The 16,047-nt window shown below is 37.3% G+C and overlaps 1 protein-coding gene across 1 annotated transcript in view; it reads right to left on the reverse strand.

The window, feature by feature from the left end:
• The window catches only part of LOC139934823 (GDP-mannose 4,6 dehydratase-like), a 94,415-nt gene that overhangs the window by 64,066 nt on the left and 14,302 nt on the right, over positions 1 to 16,047 (reverse strand). Inside the window, exons 2-3 of the mRNA XM_071929226.1 lie at positions 1,100 to 1,144; positions 361 to 448 (exon numbers count right to left, since the gene is read on the reverse strand). Of these exons, the coding sequence (XP_071785327.1) occupies positions 361 to 448; positions 1,100 to 1,144 (133 nt within the window). The remainder of the gene's footprint in view (positions 1 to 360; positions 449 to 1,099; positions 1,145 to 16,047) is intronic.

Consider the following 16,047-nt stretch of genomic DNA (forward strand, 5'->3'; position numbering starts at 1 on the left):
TCAATAACAGGCTGGTTAACCATTGGTTGACTACTGTGTTGGACCATTTGGAACCACCCTCATGACTATGGTTTTCTTCCGACGTGGTCTTAATAGCCTGTTCCATGCCAACGTGTTTGAAGCGCTGAAGGGAAACCAGTGACACTATAGCGAAAAGGCGGCAGGCATGTTGGAAGTGTTGAATACAGCGGTACCGAGGGTTGACTAGGGTTCCAAACGAGTCGTTCGAGTGGGTACGTCACTGCACATGTCAGGGGTCAATCATGGGTCGACTAAATGTGGGCACTCAAACTTGCTCTATGTGGTATTGGGGAAAAAAAGTGTGACCATGCAACACCACCCTTCACCCTCGCACATTACCTTTCTCCTGATGCGTCTTAGTGTCCCCATACAGATGGGAAATACGCCCCGTGTTGAATGAGCTTGATCGCCGGATGATGCCATGCACCTTCGTAAAAAAGAACAAACAATGTTTAAATGACTAGTTGGTAAGACACTGCTCTAGATTTGGAAAGGTTTTGGGTGCGAATCCCACCCAAGTAATATGCCTATGATTTTTTTTTTCAACAGCTAACCCATTCGGCGGATGTGTGTACAGATAAGCGCAAATTTCACAAAAATCTTCAAGAGAAAACCATTATATGGAATGTTCCAGACTGCACAGTAGGACTTTAGAAACCAAGAATAGCACCCAGTTGAAAAAAATCCAAAGACCTTGGCCCCAATTTCATAGAGCTGCTTAAGCACAAAATTTTGCTTAAGCAAAAAAATCCTTGCTTAGTAAAATCACATTACCGGCCAAGACTCCACTCAATTGTTATGCTAAGTGAACAACAGCTAATTACCAGTCACAATCAATGTATATGGCATAACATTTTGGCCAGTAACATGCGTAAAATAAGCGAGCTGTTTTCGTGCTTAAGCAAAAGCTCTATGAAATTGGCCCCTTGTTTCAATTCAGCAAGCTTTGGCCAAACATCCGTAAGTTTGAATCCAGAATGCCCCACCATTTTGAAAAAAAATTATGTACACGTATGGAGAACCCTGCAGCTCATAAAGAAATTTGACTGATCAAAAAAAAAAAAAAAATCTCACTCACCTTGTATCCCTTGGACAGGAGAAGTTCAGCCAAGTATGACCCATCCTGAAAGAAAGACATCAAAGAAATGTAGGGTTAAAAACAAAATTTTGCCAAATCCAAATTAAAAAATTGCAAACTGTCTATTGGCTTGAATTTTATACTGGACCACCGACCTGGGGCTGGTAGTTTTAAGGTTGGGCCGGTAAACTCATGACCGGACAAATCCAGCTGTCTTGCGTTTTTCAAATGAATAATGCATACCCAGTGTTGTAGCCACGCACGGTGGGCGGTGCTGGGCGAGGTCTGCCCAGGACTCGCAAAAATACATTAAATGCTGCCCAGCACAGATTTCAAATATTGTCCACTTTGCATTGATCTTAGATACAGCTAATGATGAGGAGAATTAAATGTCACGGAGAAAGAACACAATCAAAAGGCCATTCAACTTCTTGCATGGCCCCATAACATGAACAGTTTGGGAACCTTGCCCCACTTCAGCAATAATGTCCCCATAGTTAAACATGAATAATTTTGTTGATCCCCTTTTGATTTATTGCCCACCACTACAATCAGCTACAGCTACAACCCCGATGCATACATGTGTACCTCGAGTTGAAACCAACGGTTCGTTTCAGAACCACCCCAACTCATTAGAGATAGTCATTACATGGTGTCACCGCAAACCTTTCTATATCATCTGTACCTCACTGTGTAATATCTTGAACAAAAACAAATTATGTTCAAATGTTGAATGTCACCTTTCAATTCTATTGAGTAATGATATGAAATACTAGAAACAACTCTTAAAGGAACACGTTGCCTTGGATCGGACGAGTTGGTCTTTGGAAAGCGTTTGTAACCGTTTTTTATAAAATGCATATGGGTAGAAAGATGTTGTAAAAGTAGAATACAATGATCCACACAAACATGCTTCGAAATTGCGTGGTTTTCCTTTTACCTCGTCGACTAACACGTCGGCCATTTATGGGGGTCAAAATTTTGACTCCCAAAAATGGCCGACCATGTTAGTTCGCACAGTAGAAGGAAAACCACGCAATTTCGAGGCAAACGTGTGTGGATCATTGTATTCTACTTTTAAAACATCTTTCCAACCATGTGCATTTTGTAAAAAACGTTACAAACGCTTTTGTTTTGACCAACTCGTCCGATCCAAGGCAACGTGTTCCTTTAAAGGAACACATTGCCTTGGATCGGTCGAGTTGGTCTCTAAAAAGCGTTTGTAACCGTTTTTTTAATTAAATGCTCAAGGTTTGAAAGATGTTTTAAAAGTAGAATACAATGATCCACACAAATTTGCCTTGGAATTGCGTGGTTTTTCCTTTTACTGTGCGAACTACATGTAACACGGTCAGCCATTTATGGGAGTCAAAAATTTGACTTCCATGAATGGTTGACCGTGTTAGTCGACGAGGTCAAAGGCAAACCGTGCAATTTTGAGGCATGGTTGTGTGGATTAATGTATTCTACTTTTAAAACATCTTTCTAATCATGCATTTTATAACAAAAACGTTACAAACGCTTTTCAAAGACCAACTCGACAGATCCAAGGCAACATGTTTCTTTAGCAAATCATCTCTTATATTAGTGCTTAATAACATTAAAAAAAGTTTAGTGCACGAAAATTGACGTTGAACTGCGTCAGGAAGTTTTTCTCAGTGTGATTTTGGCCGTGTTAGCGAACAATGCCTCCCTTAGTACAACTTGGAGTATGCACACGCACTAAGCAAAAATACTGTGCTGATCCGTGATTAAACCACTGTGACTCAAAAGCCTATTAAATCCAATCATCAACTGGCAAACAAATCCTAAACAAATAAATCAAAAATGATAACATCAAAGAGTGAGGGTGGGGGAGGGTATGTTTAAACTGTCAGGGGACCCAAGCACTTTGGCTGGGATTACAGTGCAGACGTGCAACTTTAAATTGCACAAAAAAAAAAGGTTAATGTCGATCACATTTTTTTCTTCAGTTTTCTTCGGCATCGATTTGAAAAGGAGAGGAAATCAGCCGATCAGCTACATGTACATGTACACTTCCCCATGTACACATTGTGAACATGGCTGTATGTTCATGTACAAAATGTATGTGCACGCTCATTACAGGCAATTACCACCAGAGTTGATCAAAAGAAACAACCAAGTTACAAAACACCAAGACTACTTATTGCCTATTGGCTCCAGGCCATAAAACAGGGCAGCACTTCCTTCCTGATGCCTTTCTGGTCTTCATAAAAACTCTCAAGAATCCCCTACCAGGAGTCCCTTATGATTCAATATTGACACATTGGTCCTTCCAGCTAGTCCCACCGGACGCATTAACCTGTCACATCACAAAGAGTATATGAACTCATAAAGTACCAACGTTAAGTCCACCCTATCTGCCATGTCGGCGGTTGTAAGCTACTCCTTACTGAGTGACGTGGAATGCTACACCATCATCCATCATGCACAGATTAGCACGGAAATATTTCCCCTGAGTTTGGCTCGTGACCAACTGTTATGATTTATGTAGTGCGCAACCAATGTGTAGTTTTGAGGGATGAGATTTCATCCTTGGACAGTAGGAACACTTTATTGAGTAGAAGGACTGACCATGGCGTCTTAATTAATGTAGTATTACCAGGGGTAGATTTCACAAAGAGTTAGGACTAGTCCTAACTTAGGACTAGTCCTAAGAGATATACAAAACGTGTGGCTAGTCCTAAGTTAGGACAAGTAACTTATCCTAACTCGAGATAAGACTAGTCTTAACTCTTTGTGAAATCCACCCCAGGTCATTTAATCAAGACTGCGCATGGCTTCAAAAAATACTTCAAAAAAATCTACTTAACAAAAAATAACCAGTATCGTCTAAAATGACACCACCTGTACACGCGCACCATGATTATCCATTCCAATTTGTCTAGTCTTGTACAAATGTAGTTTCCTAAATATCTTCTGTTAATTTTCCGTTTTTCACAACTATCAATATATGTATTTATGGCTGCATAGCAAACATTTTTTTTTAAACAGTTTAATTACATTGTACAAACAAACATTGATTTTAGCTATTTTTTGCTGTATGCATTATACCTTTCACTGTACTTTTATTTCATCAATCAAAATTTGTATTGTTATAAACTAAACCCAATTAATTTTTATTATAAAGGGTCCAGGCTCTGTACAAGCCTAGGCTTTTTCCTAGTGCCCTCCTCTAATCACCCTTTGTTCCTTTTTCTTGTATGTTTTATGATTATTTATTGTGATATTTGGAAATAAAAAAAAATAAAAAAATAAGTTTTCCGATTCTTTCAAGGGCAAACCATATCGGAAATCAGACTAAAGAAGGAAGAGTAACTTCTCAAGACAGGACAGCCACTCTTGAGGGCTAAACTTCACTTGATTTGGGTCGTCGTCGACCAAATCAATTGGCACCAGGGGCACGCTACCATGTATTCTGGGGGCTGAAACCTGTGAATATTTAGGCTCAATCGGTCATCGGAGTCGGGAGAAATTAACGGGAAAACCCACCCTTGTTTCCGCTTATTCGCCGTGTCACGACATGTGTTCAAAATAAATCCGTTATTCTCGATGTACACATATCGAGAATTGATAATTGTTTTAATAATTTCTCAAAAGGTAAAGCATTTCATGGAATAATATTTCAAGGGAAGTCTTTCACCATTACCTTCCGTAAACCCTGTAAGTTATTTGTAAATCTGTGAACTTTTAATTTTTGTTCCGTTCAGAAAGTGTCCAACGGCTTTAAGTTAAAGGGGGTACTTATACCTGTACATGTACATTGTTCACATGATGTAAATGCTTGTACATTATAAATGTACTGTGTGAATGTATTCTTTGTAATGGGTTACATGCACCCTAAAATTATTTCCATCCTTTTCATTATCTTCCACAATCAATCTCAAAAGACAAAATCACATCTTAGACCCAGGTTTTTCTTTTTCAAAGCACGTTTGAACTTTAAGTCGTTGAATTTTTTAATCACCCAAAAGTACTAATTATGCAAATTATGCACATATCCCTAGACGCACAGCGGAGAGAATCGCGAGGCCCTTTGTTATATATTCCTCTGTTATTTATAGCGCAGCGCATCAAGATCTGTATACATGGGAAATAAATGAACCCTCTCACGTGTAGTGCCTTCCAAACAGTGATAGGCAATTGACAATGTCAACTCCATGCATTTTTTACACTAAATGAGAAAATTTCTAAATGTCAAAGGTTCGTGACACGCATAGAGTGTGTGTGTACTCACGTGTTGTCCCATCATAGACGTTTCGGGAGGCTAGGACAATAATACCTGTAACCTGCGTAGTCTTACAGCAGGTTCGGTTAAATTTGGAAGGAAACCCTGCTTAGTCTGCAAAATTTGATTATTTTTTTATTTTCTTGCAGCAGGCACAAGCACCTCTTTGGTTTGAGTTTTAGTTTTTCTTGAATCGCTTCCCTCATCAAAAATCTATAAATCGGATGGAATTGTTAAAAAAATAATATTGATATATTGCAGTAATTTAAGTTGTTTTTATTTGATATCAGTTCTTTTACACACAAATGTACATACATTATAATATTATATGATTTTATATTTTGCTGTAGCCAGCTAGTACCATGGTAACGAGCTAGTACCATGTGACATGTGATGTACACAGCTGTATACACATGTATGTATGTGACACTTTGTTTTATGTTAATTCTTTTTTAATAATTAAATATTGGTTTTTTATGTTATTAATTTTATTATAATTATCAAATTAGCTCTCGGGAGGGTCATGGGTACTGTCCCAAAATTCTCTCAGTGAAAAGACTAAAGCCTCACACAAAAATTTAGGGGAGAAAAAACATTAAAACTCTCTCTCTCAAAAATGTCTTTAATACATGTATAATATGACGACGGTCGAATATCCTGCACGTCACTTTCTAAGAAGAACCTGTAGATGACAGCTTTCCTTTCCTGTCATCAGTCCACAAGGTTACCACTTCAATTAAGGTGCGAGGTACCGGGGACGACTGAAGATGAGCCAAGGACGGGTCATGTGACTTAAATGTCAAGGTGCGCTGTGTAGGGTCGATGAGAAATCGGGTCCGCATCTTTGAGAATATGTTTTTCTATTGTTGCAATTTTGTTTTTAAGACGTTGCTCTAAGTGTTAAAACCTGTTGCTATGGGAGATGAGAAAAACTGTGTCATTTTTTTAAAGGATGGTTTTATTCTCTTTTTAAACTTGTACACATGTATGTTTTGTTGAATTCCAATATCTCCAAGGCCTATACATTTCGTCCTTGAGAGGACAGAATTTTTTTCATTTTGCAAAAGACACTTCCGTTGGAAAATCTTATACATTTGTAGTGTATGGGACAATTTTGAAGGGGGCACCAAGAGACAGACCCGGGTCAACAGAGGTCATGGCCTTCGTAGCCTACATGTGTATATGTAATTTGTGTTGTTGTTGAAACATCTTTCAGTGTCCCTGAAAATGAAAAGTATTTTTGCAAAGTCTTAAATATTTCAATGACATACGAAAATTAAGACAAGAACAAAAATGAAGAGTGTTGTTGTCATAATCAACATCCTTATAATCAGTGTGTGGTGTACATACATGTATACAATGTAAGTGATACAAATTTTTCCAAAAGTCTTAAATATTTCAAAGGAGATACAGAAGTTACAGCAACAACAAAACATTCTTAAAATAACTGTTCCAATATGCGTAAAGTATTTTTTGCAAGGTCTTAAAAGTATCTCAAATGAGATTTATATTGAAATTACAACAACGAAACTAGAAAGCGTTGTTGTTAAAATTCTTGCATCCCAGCATGCGAAAAACACATTGCACATTACATCCGTCACAGATCACACGGTGTTTGTTTGAAAGAGAAAACCGCAAATCTGAAGTTCCGCTGCTAAAACCGCATGATTCGCAGAAACGAAGATCTCAGGAATGTTGCCAGACTGTAAATACATTCATACATTGTTTAAAGAGGAAGTTGGCTACAAGAAAAAATCTAATTAAAATTTGTTTGATGAGAATATGATTGAGAGTATGTTTGTAAACCTTGAAGAGTGTTTGGTTTCAAGACAAAAAAAAATACCAAACTCGCCCCAAATGATGCACTTTGAGCATGCATTTAAAGCCATTGGTCACTCTCGGTAAACAGTGTTGTTCAAAGGCCAACACTTCGTGTATCACAACTTATTTATGTAAAATAACGACCCTGTGAAAATTAGGATCAATTGGGAGAAAATAACAGGAAAACCCACCCTTGTTTCCGCACGTTTCGCCGTGTCATGACATGTGTTTAAAATAAATCCGTAATTCTCGATATCGTGAACTGATAATTGTTTTAACAAACAAAAAGTAAAGCATTTCATGGAATAATATTGCAAGAGAAGTCTTTCACCATTACCTTCTGTAAACCCTGTAAGTTATTTGTAAATCTGTGAACTTTTATTTTTTGTATAATGGCTTTAAAAACATTCTATAAAAGTAAGTTTAATGATGACGTTCAATACGTTATTGTCACCCACAGCGACTGCTGTGGTGCCCTGAGTTTTTGCTGTGGTGCCCTTTGCATAGTTCCAATACAAATTTAAAAATTTGTCTTGTACAATAGTGCATGTCAGAGGAAACTACATGTAGGCTGTGCCCCTTCGATCATGTCGAAAAATTCAATAACAAAAATCGAGGCATACAGTGCCAATTATTGGATACTTGTGGAAAGGCCTTTATTTTTGGAAAGGCCTTAGACTCAAAGACAATTTAATTTAATTTAATATTCTTTATTTTTTTTATTCATTTGTAATAATGTGCAATTCAGCTTTATGGCTGCCTAAAACCCCAATAAACCACTACATCCTTAACACAAATTCTGTCCGTATGGTACAATCGACTCCTGCTAATTACAAGCTCGCATATTACAATTTCTTTGAGCGGGTTAAATTCTTACGCTCAAACATGGCCTTTAATATCCCTTCAATACTAACCGCAACATCTGGCACCAACCTCCCCAAACCCAAACTACGTACAATCACTCCTCTGTCCTATTAAGGAATTTTGAACTTCAAGCAATACAAAAAACAAAAATAATGTCCTGATTATATCACAGCCCAGTCATCATCCCCCAAAACCACAAGATGCAGAGACCCCGCCCAGATGCTACCCCAAAACCACAAAATTCCTCTCTGCCAACGTCACCTAGGTGTCCGCTGGCTCCACGCTTGCAGCATTGTCCGAGAGTGTTAATGCCTTAGAGTTATGATTCATCTTTCATTGTTAATTACATTTGTACATTAAGCTTTTGAGGGGAGTGGGGGATTCGATGACACTGATGATACCACGCTGGAAATCCTACCAATCGTTATCTGAGTTTATGGTGTTTTTTTATCTTTATTAACCTGGGAAGGTGTGTCATCATGTCTGAAACAACCGAACTCTATGACCTCCATCAGTCCGTTGTCCTGATTTTGGTGCCCCTTCAAAAATCTCGCTAAAGAAATCTTCATTTTTACTCAAAGTTCACATATAATAATAAAAGTGGTTTTTAGAATTTTCAGATAGTAGGGTGGACAATTTTACAATGTACTTGTGTCCCTTATTTGTTTTTATTCTGAATCTGAAATGAAATCCAAATGACAAGAATTAATGTGAACAGTTACATTGTAATACATGTATGTGTAAAACATTGACTGAAGTTTGTTTGTGCATTGTCACAGACCTTTGAATCACTTTATGAATGCTGGCTTTCGATATTCAAGTTATGAATGGAAACAAGATTGTCCAAAAAAGTACATAATTTATTTTGTTAAAACCTTGAATGAAATTTGAGCATGACTACACATACGGTATAGTTCCTCATATTCAAATGTTTCGGCCGAACCATCAAAAACCTCAAAAGAAATCTGTTCTCATAAATAGCTTTTAAAAAAAAGTTCACAGATTTACAAATAACTTACAGGGTTTACAGAAGGTAATGGTGAAAGACTTCTCTTGAAATATTATTCCATGAAATGCTTTTCTTTTCGAGAAAACATTAAAACAATATTATCAATTCTCGTTGTTGAGAATTACGGATTTATTTTAAATACATGTCATGACACGGCGAAACATGCGGAAACAAGGGTGAGTTTTTCAAGTTATTTTCTCCCGACTGGATCCGATGACCGATTGAGCCTAAATATTCACAGGTTTGTTATTTTTTATATCAGTTGTGATACACACAGTGTGAGTCTTTAAACAATACTGTTTACCGAAAGTGTCCATTGGCTTTAAAATTGATTAAAAAAAAACAATGTTTTTTGGTGGTCAATATTTTGAATGGTTTCCTTTTCAGATCGAACTACAAACAAAGTCAGGCCTTGAACTTCGCTCTAGAAGTGGCACAGCGACTTCCATCTGGTAAGGGGCACTCCACTCAATGAGGAAAATGTAAATGCCGTCTGTGAAGTTTTGCCACCAAAGCACAAGACACCATGGCAATTGCTGTGGGTGCCGTGTATTTACACTGAAATGGCTTTTTTTATGGGCACCATTTAAAGTATCAGAGACAACTCTGAAAAATACTTGTCTTAATTGAAAATTTGATCCCATCTGGGTCAAGTACAAGTACAAAGAATATAAATCATGGCTTCAAGATGACCCTCCACGTCACAATGAGACTCAATATGACTCATTGGGAAAACCTCAACAAACTACAAAGATCTTGATGAGTCAACTGTACTCTCAATCGGTCTCTCGTTGCCACGCCCCCCAATCAAGGCGACGACAACGACAATGTGTGACCACAAGATAAAATTCAAGTTTGCCCAGGGTCAGAGCCAGGATGAGACGGGATGCTGCATGATGGAATGGTCATTCAAGACATCTGAACGCCCAAGGTTTGAAATCCACGTTTTCAATTGGTCAATCCTGGTATTCGGGACTTTGTCCAATGACCTACATGTATGACCAACATATCTAACATGGGACCCAAGTGAAAACATTACACAAACAATTCCAATCCAATGTATGTACACGATGGGAAGGGTTCTACCCATGCTACATGTAGTGTATCGTGACCTATCAGGCCAATGCGTGCAAGTTAAATTTTTGGTCAATACCCAAATTTATATTTTCAAAAAAAAAAAAACATCAAGAGAAAACCATGACAAAAAAATGCTTCAGATTGCACAGTTAGGGCTTCTGAAGAAAACATTCCGAAGACCTTGTTTCCATTCAGCGTGCTTTGACCAATGAGCAAAATATTGGGGTCCAGAATGCCCCATAAATTCGAGAAAACAAAATTGAGGGAGAACCTTGATATTTGTGCCTGCTTCAATACAACCACAAATAGTCAATACTTTCAAGCTGTATTTTTTAGGGTGTAAATATATGTACAATTTTATCCAAGGTAAGTGTGAACATTTCAATGTACATGTATTGACTGATGCCCTTTTGTACATTGCATCACGTACATGTACATGTATATGATGTACATTGTACACATGAAGAGAAATGTACACAGTCAAGGACATTAGTTGTCCTACCTCATTTCATTTTATTGAACTGTACATTTTCAAAGAACCTGCAAATTAACCATTCTGACACATTTTCGTTTTCTTTTCAGTACATGTACATGTGTTTACCTTCCACAATGACAAGGTATACTTTATATTAGTTTAGGAGAAAAAAAGCAATAAAAAAAAGAGAGTTAACCAAATGTCATCATTCATGTGCAATGACAGTACTAAATCTCACTGATCACTACATGGACAAGAGAATGTTGCCATCTGTATCGCAGCAACATGCCACCCAACCACACAGGATGACAGTACCGGCATATTGTACACATGCCTCGCTGTGTGCGTACGGTATTCCCGCTTGCTAAAAAACCTCTCTCTCTCTCTCTCTGAAGCAGACGCTGTGACGTAGCCTCCAATCATGACGTCACAGTATAACAAGGGCGTTGAACTCTGACTGAACTGATCGTTCTGATGCAGAAGCGTCGCCGAGACAACGACAGAACAGCTTTTTAATACCCGCCGAGAGAAGTGATGTGTAACAGCATTGATGTTGCGTAACTGAAAAATCCATCCAAATAAAAACCTCAATTGCTTTATTTGGATGTTTCTGTCGGCACAAATCACTCCTCTCGATGATTCATGTAATTTTCCTCTAACCAAAGAGTGACTGTGTCATCATATTACGGCAACGAACTGAATTGTCGCCACCGCCTGATTGGAAACAAATGATTGCTACAAATATACGATTCAATATTATTGGGGAGTGTTAATGTATGTTTTATGAATAATGATTTAACGCATGGATATTTGTTATTTTTGCAAGTGAAATATAAAGTATTTAATTAATTGATAAATTAATACAGTATGGTGATGTAACTCATGTAAATTTATCAGAAGTGAAAACAGTCAATCAGTGATATCTGTTCCCGTAAAAATTGAGCTAAGAGTCTATTAAACTCATGAAGGGCAAAGTCCAATGGAAAGAGTGCTATAATACACTGGACACTATTGGTAATTACTGAAAATATTTATTAGCATAAAATCTCACTTGGTAACGAGTAATGGGGAGAGGTTGATAGTATAAAACCTTGGGAGAAACAGCTCCCTCTGAAATGACGTAGTTTTCGAGAAAGAAGTAATTTTCCATGAATTTGATTTTGAGACCTCAGACTATGCGCTTTGATTGTTTCGTTACCATTTTTCCACTAAGATGGCCACTGAATGACGTCAATGCATAAGGCAACTATATTGTGAAGATAACACCATGGCAACAGAGACACAACCTTTTGCCCCATGAAATGTCAGTTCAGAAGTTAATCTCACATTAGGCCTATTAAAGTTGGACAATTTTGTTTTTATTTTGAGATGATTCTGACCCTACTTTAAATAAGTAGGCCTATAGATTTGATTATTTAAAATGTTTGCTCAATCAAGGGATCCTTGCACAATAATAATAAATCACATTCGCAGTAGTATCTCCATGTTTTTAAAGGCAATGGACACTATTGGTAATTACTCAAAATAATGATTGGCATAAAACCTTTCTTGGTGGCGAGTAATGGGGAGAGGTTGATGGTATAAAACATTGTGAGAAATGGCTCCCTCTGAAGTGCCATAGTTTTTGAGAAAGAAGTAATTTTCCATGAATTTGATTTCGAGACCTCAGATTTAGAACTTGAGGTCTCAAAATCAACCATCTAAACGCACACAACTTCGTGTGACAAGGATTATTTTTCTTTCATTATTATCTCGCAACTTCGATGACCGATTGAGCTCAAATTTTCACAGGTTTGTCATTTATGCATATGTTGAGATACACCAACTGTGAAGGCTAGTCTTCGACAATTACCAATAGTGTCCACTGCCTTTAAGGGGCAGATTTGTTAATATTTTTAACCTCGTTGCAGAGTCTGCACTAGGTGTTTGAACTTTTTACTCACACGCCAAGGCGTGTAAAAAGTTTGAGTGCCGTGTTACAGACAACATCGAGTGTTCTTAATAAACAAAATCTGCCCTTTGAACAACATGGCGTGTAGGCCTACTACTCTAAAATTGTTCATTAAATTTTTAAAATATATACTTTAATATCCAATAAAATGACAAAGATGTGTAAACTAACACTGAAACCTAGATTCAAAATAGCTTTTTAATTATCAAGTTAATTAAGAATTGGTTGAAAAAAAAAATTATATTTTGTTTTTAATTATTATTCCAAAACAAATTAATGGACACCAACATTTTAAAATTACAAGTTGGAAAGACAGAGAAAAATAAAAATCAGAAATTTATACACAAATTAATGGACACCAACATTTTAAAACTACAAGTTGGAAAGACAGAGAAAAATAAAAATCAGAAAAAAATTTAATCAGAAATTTATTACATTTTTAAATTAATACTGGACCGCTGGCCGAAAGCCTTTGATTTTAGCGTAGGGCCAGTAAACTCAAAGGACAAAAGTTCAATTGAATAATGATACCTTGTGTATCTTTGACAATGAGATACCATCTTTTAGTGTTTGTTCAACTTCTTGTAAACCACATTCTAGTCCAGTAAAAACTTTGAGCAACCAGCCCGGCGGTCTTGTCCATTTTCTATCCAAATTTGAATACTGAATCTGTGCAGAATGGGCACGAAGTACGTGTAAGGTTATGAAAGGTTTTGACACTCACATTTCTTGCATTCTAAATACGAGAAAGCTTTTTCAGACAATGTTTGATTCATTTGTTAAACTGACTAACAGCGAGGTATGTAATTTGACAAGCGTGACTGCGGTCTCTGCGGAGTATTGAGTCATGGTCCGAGCATTACGTCATCGCCCAACATTCCACGGGCATGACGGGAGCCCAACCACAAATAGCTTGAATGGCACATGTCAAAGAAAAGACCAGCAGTTTCGGACTTACCACGAACTACGGTAAATTATTAGTAATCATTGAGAAATGAGAGCTCACTGACGATGACTAAAAAATTATCAAGTTTAAAATAGTGTGAAAGCCAAGAACACATGGGGAGCCTGTGGGTTTTTTCCTGCCTTTCACCCCCGTGGACCCTGGTTCGAATCCCACCACAGATCGGACCCATGTGGAATTGGTTTTACTGGTCCTACCTGATTGCATGTTGTTTTTTCCCCTGTTGGCGTTCCCTCACATCTAAAACTTAGCATTTCTTCTAAATTCTTATTCATCCTGATTGTGCTGTTGGATGTTTTTAATTTTTGTTTTCTTAAATGACACAGGCTTTGGAGGACCCCTCCCCCACCACCACCACCACCAGCAGGATACTGCTCTTGAAGTAAAATTGTGTACAAAGTTAATGTACATGTACAGTGTACATGATTCTTGACAAGACCTAAAACCCTTTTCATTATTTCAACTCAAACCCCACCTCTGAATTTGATCAATTTTCCATAGCTCGATTGTCCGTTTACTGAAAAACAAAAACAAGACGTGAATGAAATTTATCCTTTCAAAGACAACTGGCGCACAATTCCATAAAACAACTGATTGGCCTTCAAAGAATAAAAACAAAAGAATCAAAAAGAAACTCAAAACATGCGTACACAATAAAAGGTGTGTGCCTTTGTTGAGTGTTTACGTACAAGTTGTTACAAACGATAATGGCGTCCGTGTGCAATCACAGGTCGTGTGCATTGCATGTAAATGAATTATTTACGAGGTCAAGTTGATGCTGAGCTGTTTAATACAGGCTTTTATAAATGATTAACAATTTTATTTATCGGTGCATTATAACTACGTCAGAGAATGTTTTTGCGAATAAATTGTTACACATTGTCAAGCCATGCTAGTAACAACGCGCCAGGAGTGCGTGAAATTAAATCGCAGTTTGATATTAATTAATACTTTTATGGCACTTGTTATTATGAAAATACTAATTTAAAAATAATAAAACAATGGATTTCTCCTCGTGAAATTGAGATTTGATAAGATTTTTGCATTATTCAACTTTCCAAATTGTGGAATTCTGTTCAACATCCCTTTTAAAGGCTACATGTTGTATTTGGGGAGAAGATCGCAAGGCTGGTTTGTGTGGCTCAAAAGTTTTTTGTGACCAGAACTTATATCACAGGACCAGAGCCAAAATGAGTTGAACAACTCAGAGAAGATCCATCTCATTTGTTTTAAGGGTAAGTATACTTTTAACTGATACTCTTAAAGGATTTGGGTACTTTTTGTATAAAAAAAAACACAATCAACCCAAATGTCCACATACATTAAACTTACACTGTTTGAAGATAATGATAGCAGAAAGCGTACCTTAAAATATTACTAGCTGCGGTGCTGTAGTTTTTGAGAAATGAGTAAAACAATGTCAAGAAAATACGTTTTCCACGCTAAAATAATTTTCATCTTATAGAGATGAAATAATTTGTGTGACTTGTTTTACTCATTTCTCAAAAACTACAGCCCCTCAGCAAGTAATACTTTAAGGGAAGCTTTCTAAAATCATTATTTTCACACTGTGAGAGTTTAATGTAAATCTGTGGACAGTGTGGTTTAATGTCCTACAAAAAGTACCAAGACCCTTAAAAACAGATCTTGAAAGATATTTATAATAATAGTAACGAGGAATTTGCTCAGAAGATTCAGAAATCAGATTCATAGTTGGCTTCATAAATACCCCAGACAGTTTCTCTACTCCTATTGGTGGGGGGTGCATCACATGGGGGGGGTTTAAACGGTTGATAATGACCAGCTGGAGCTGTTTATAACCGGCTGGCTTCCGCATGTCGAGCACGCAAGCTAACACATTTCATAGCTATTAGTAACAGCGTGAGAAGTCTCCCGAATCCCCAACATCTACTCCGCGATAGTAGAATAAAGCAAGACAGTTCTCTAAGAACAAACTCTACCTGGCAAATATACACACACATGGTGTTACAGCAAACCAATAACAACAACAACAACAACCACTGGACACACTTTCAGTACAACAGATAATATGTACAATTCTATATTTAAAAATGAAAAATATGTGGTCAATTAGTTCCCAGTTGATTATAAAATCTCTGGGGTCGATACGAGTGTAATTGCACTTTAGCCCGATGTGAAGGATGAAAGCACTGATGCTACACGTACGTGTATGTAAGGGAATCACATCAACACAAGCCTGCAGGGGTACACAGCAAAACGGTTTCTTGGAAACGCTGTGATGTGTCATACTGTACTGGGGAAGTCATGAATTATGCATTATTTATAATAAGCCTCATGAATTATGCATGAGGTTGTGCCCTCCAGACAAACTCTAGATTGTGATGGGTCATGGAAATGAGGTTCAACAGCCACCATGTGATGCTATTCGCGGACACTCTTTTTTTATCACATGGGTTTGTTTGGTGCATACCAAAACAGTTACTGTGTAACTACAATGTATATGTAATGCGTGGGTGGCTGGTCCTTTGCTAATTTGTTATTTTGTAAATAAGCAAA

Source organism: Asterias amurensis, chromosome 3 (assembly GCF_032118995.1).
Source record: "Asterias amurensis chromosome 3, ASM3211899v1".
Classification (NCBI taxonomy): Eukaryota; Metazoa; Echinodermata; class Asteroidea; order Forcipulatida; family Asteriidae; genus Asterias; species Asterias amurensis.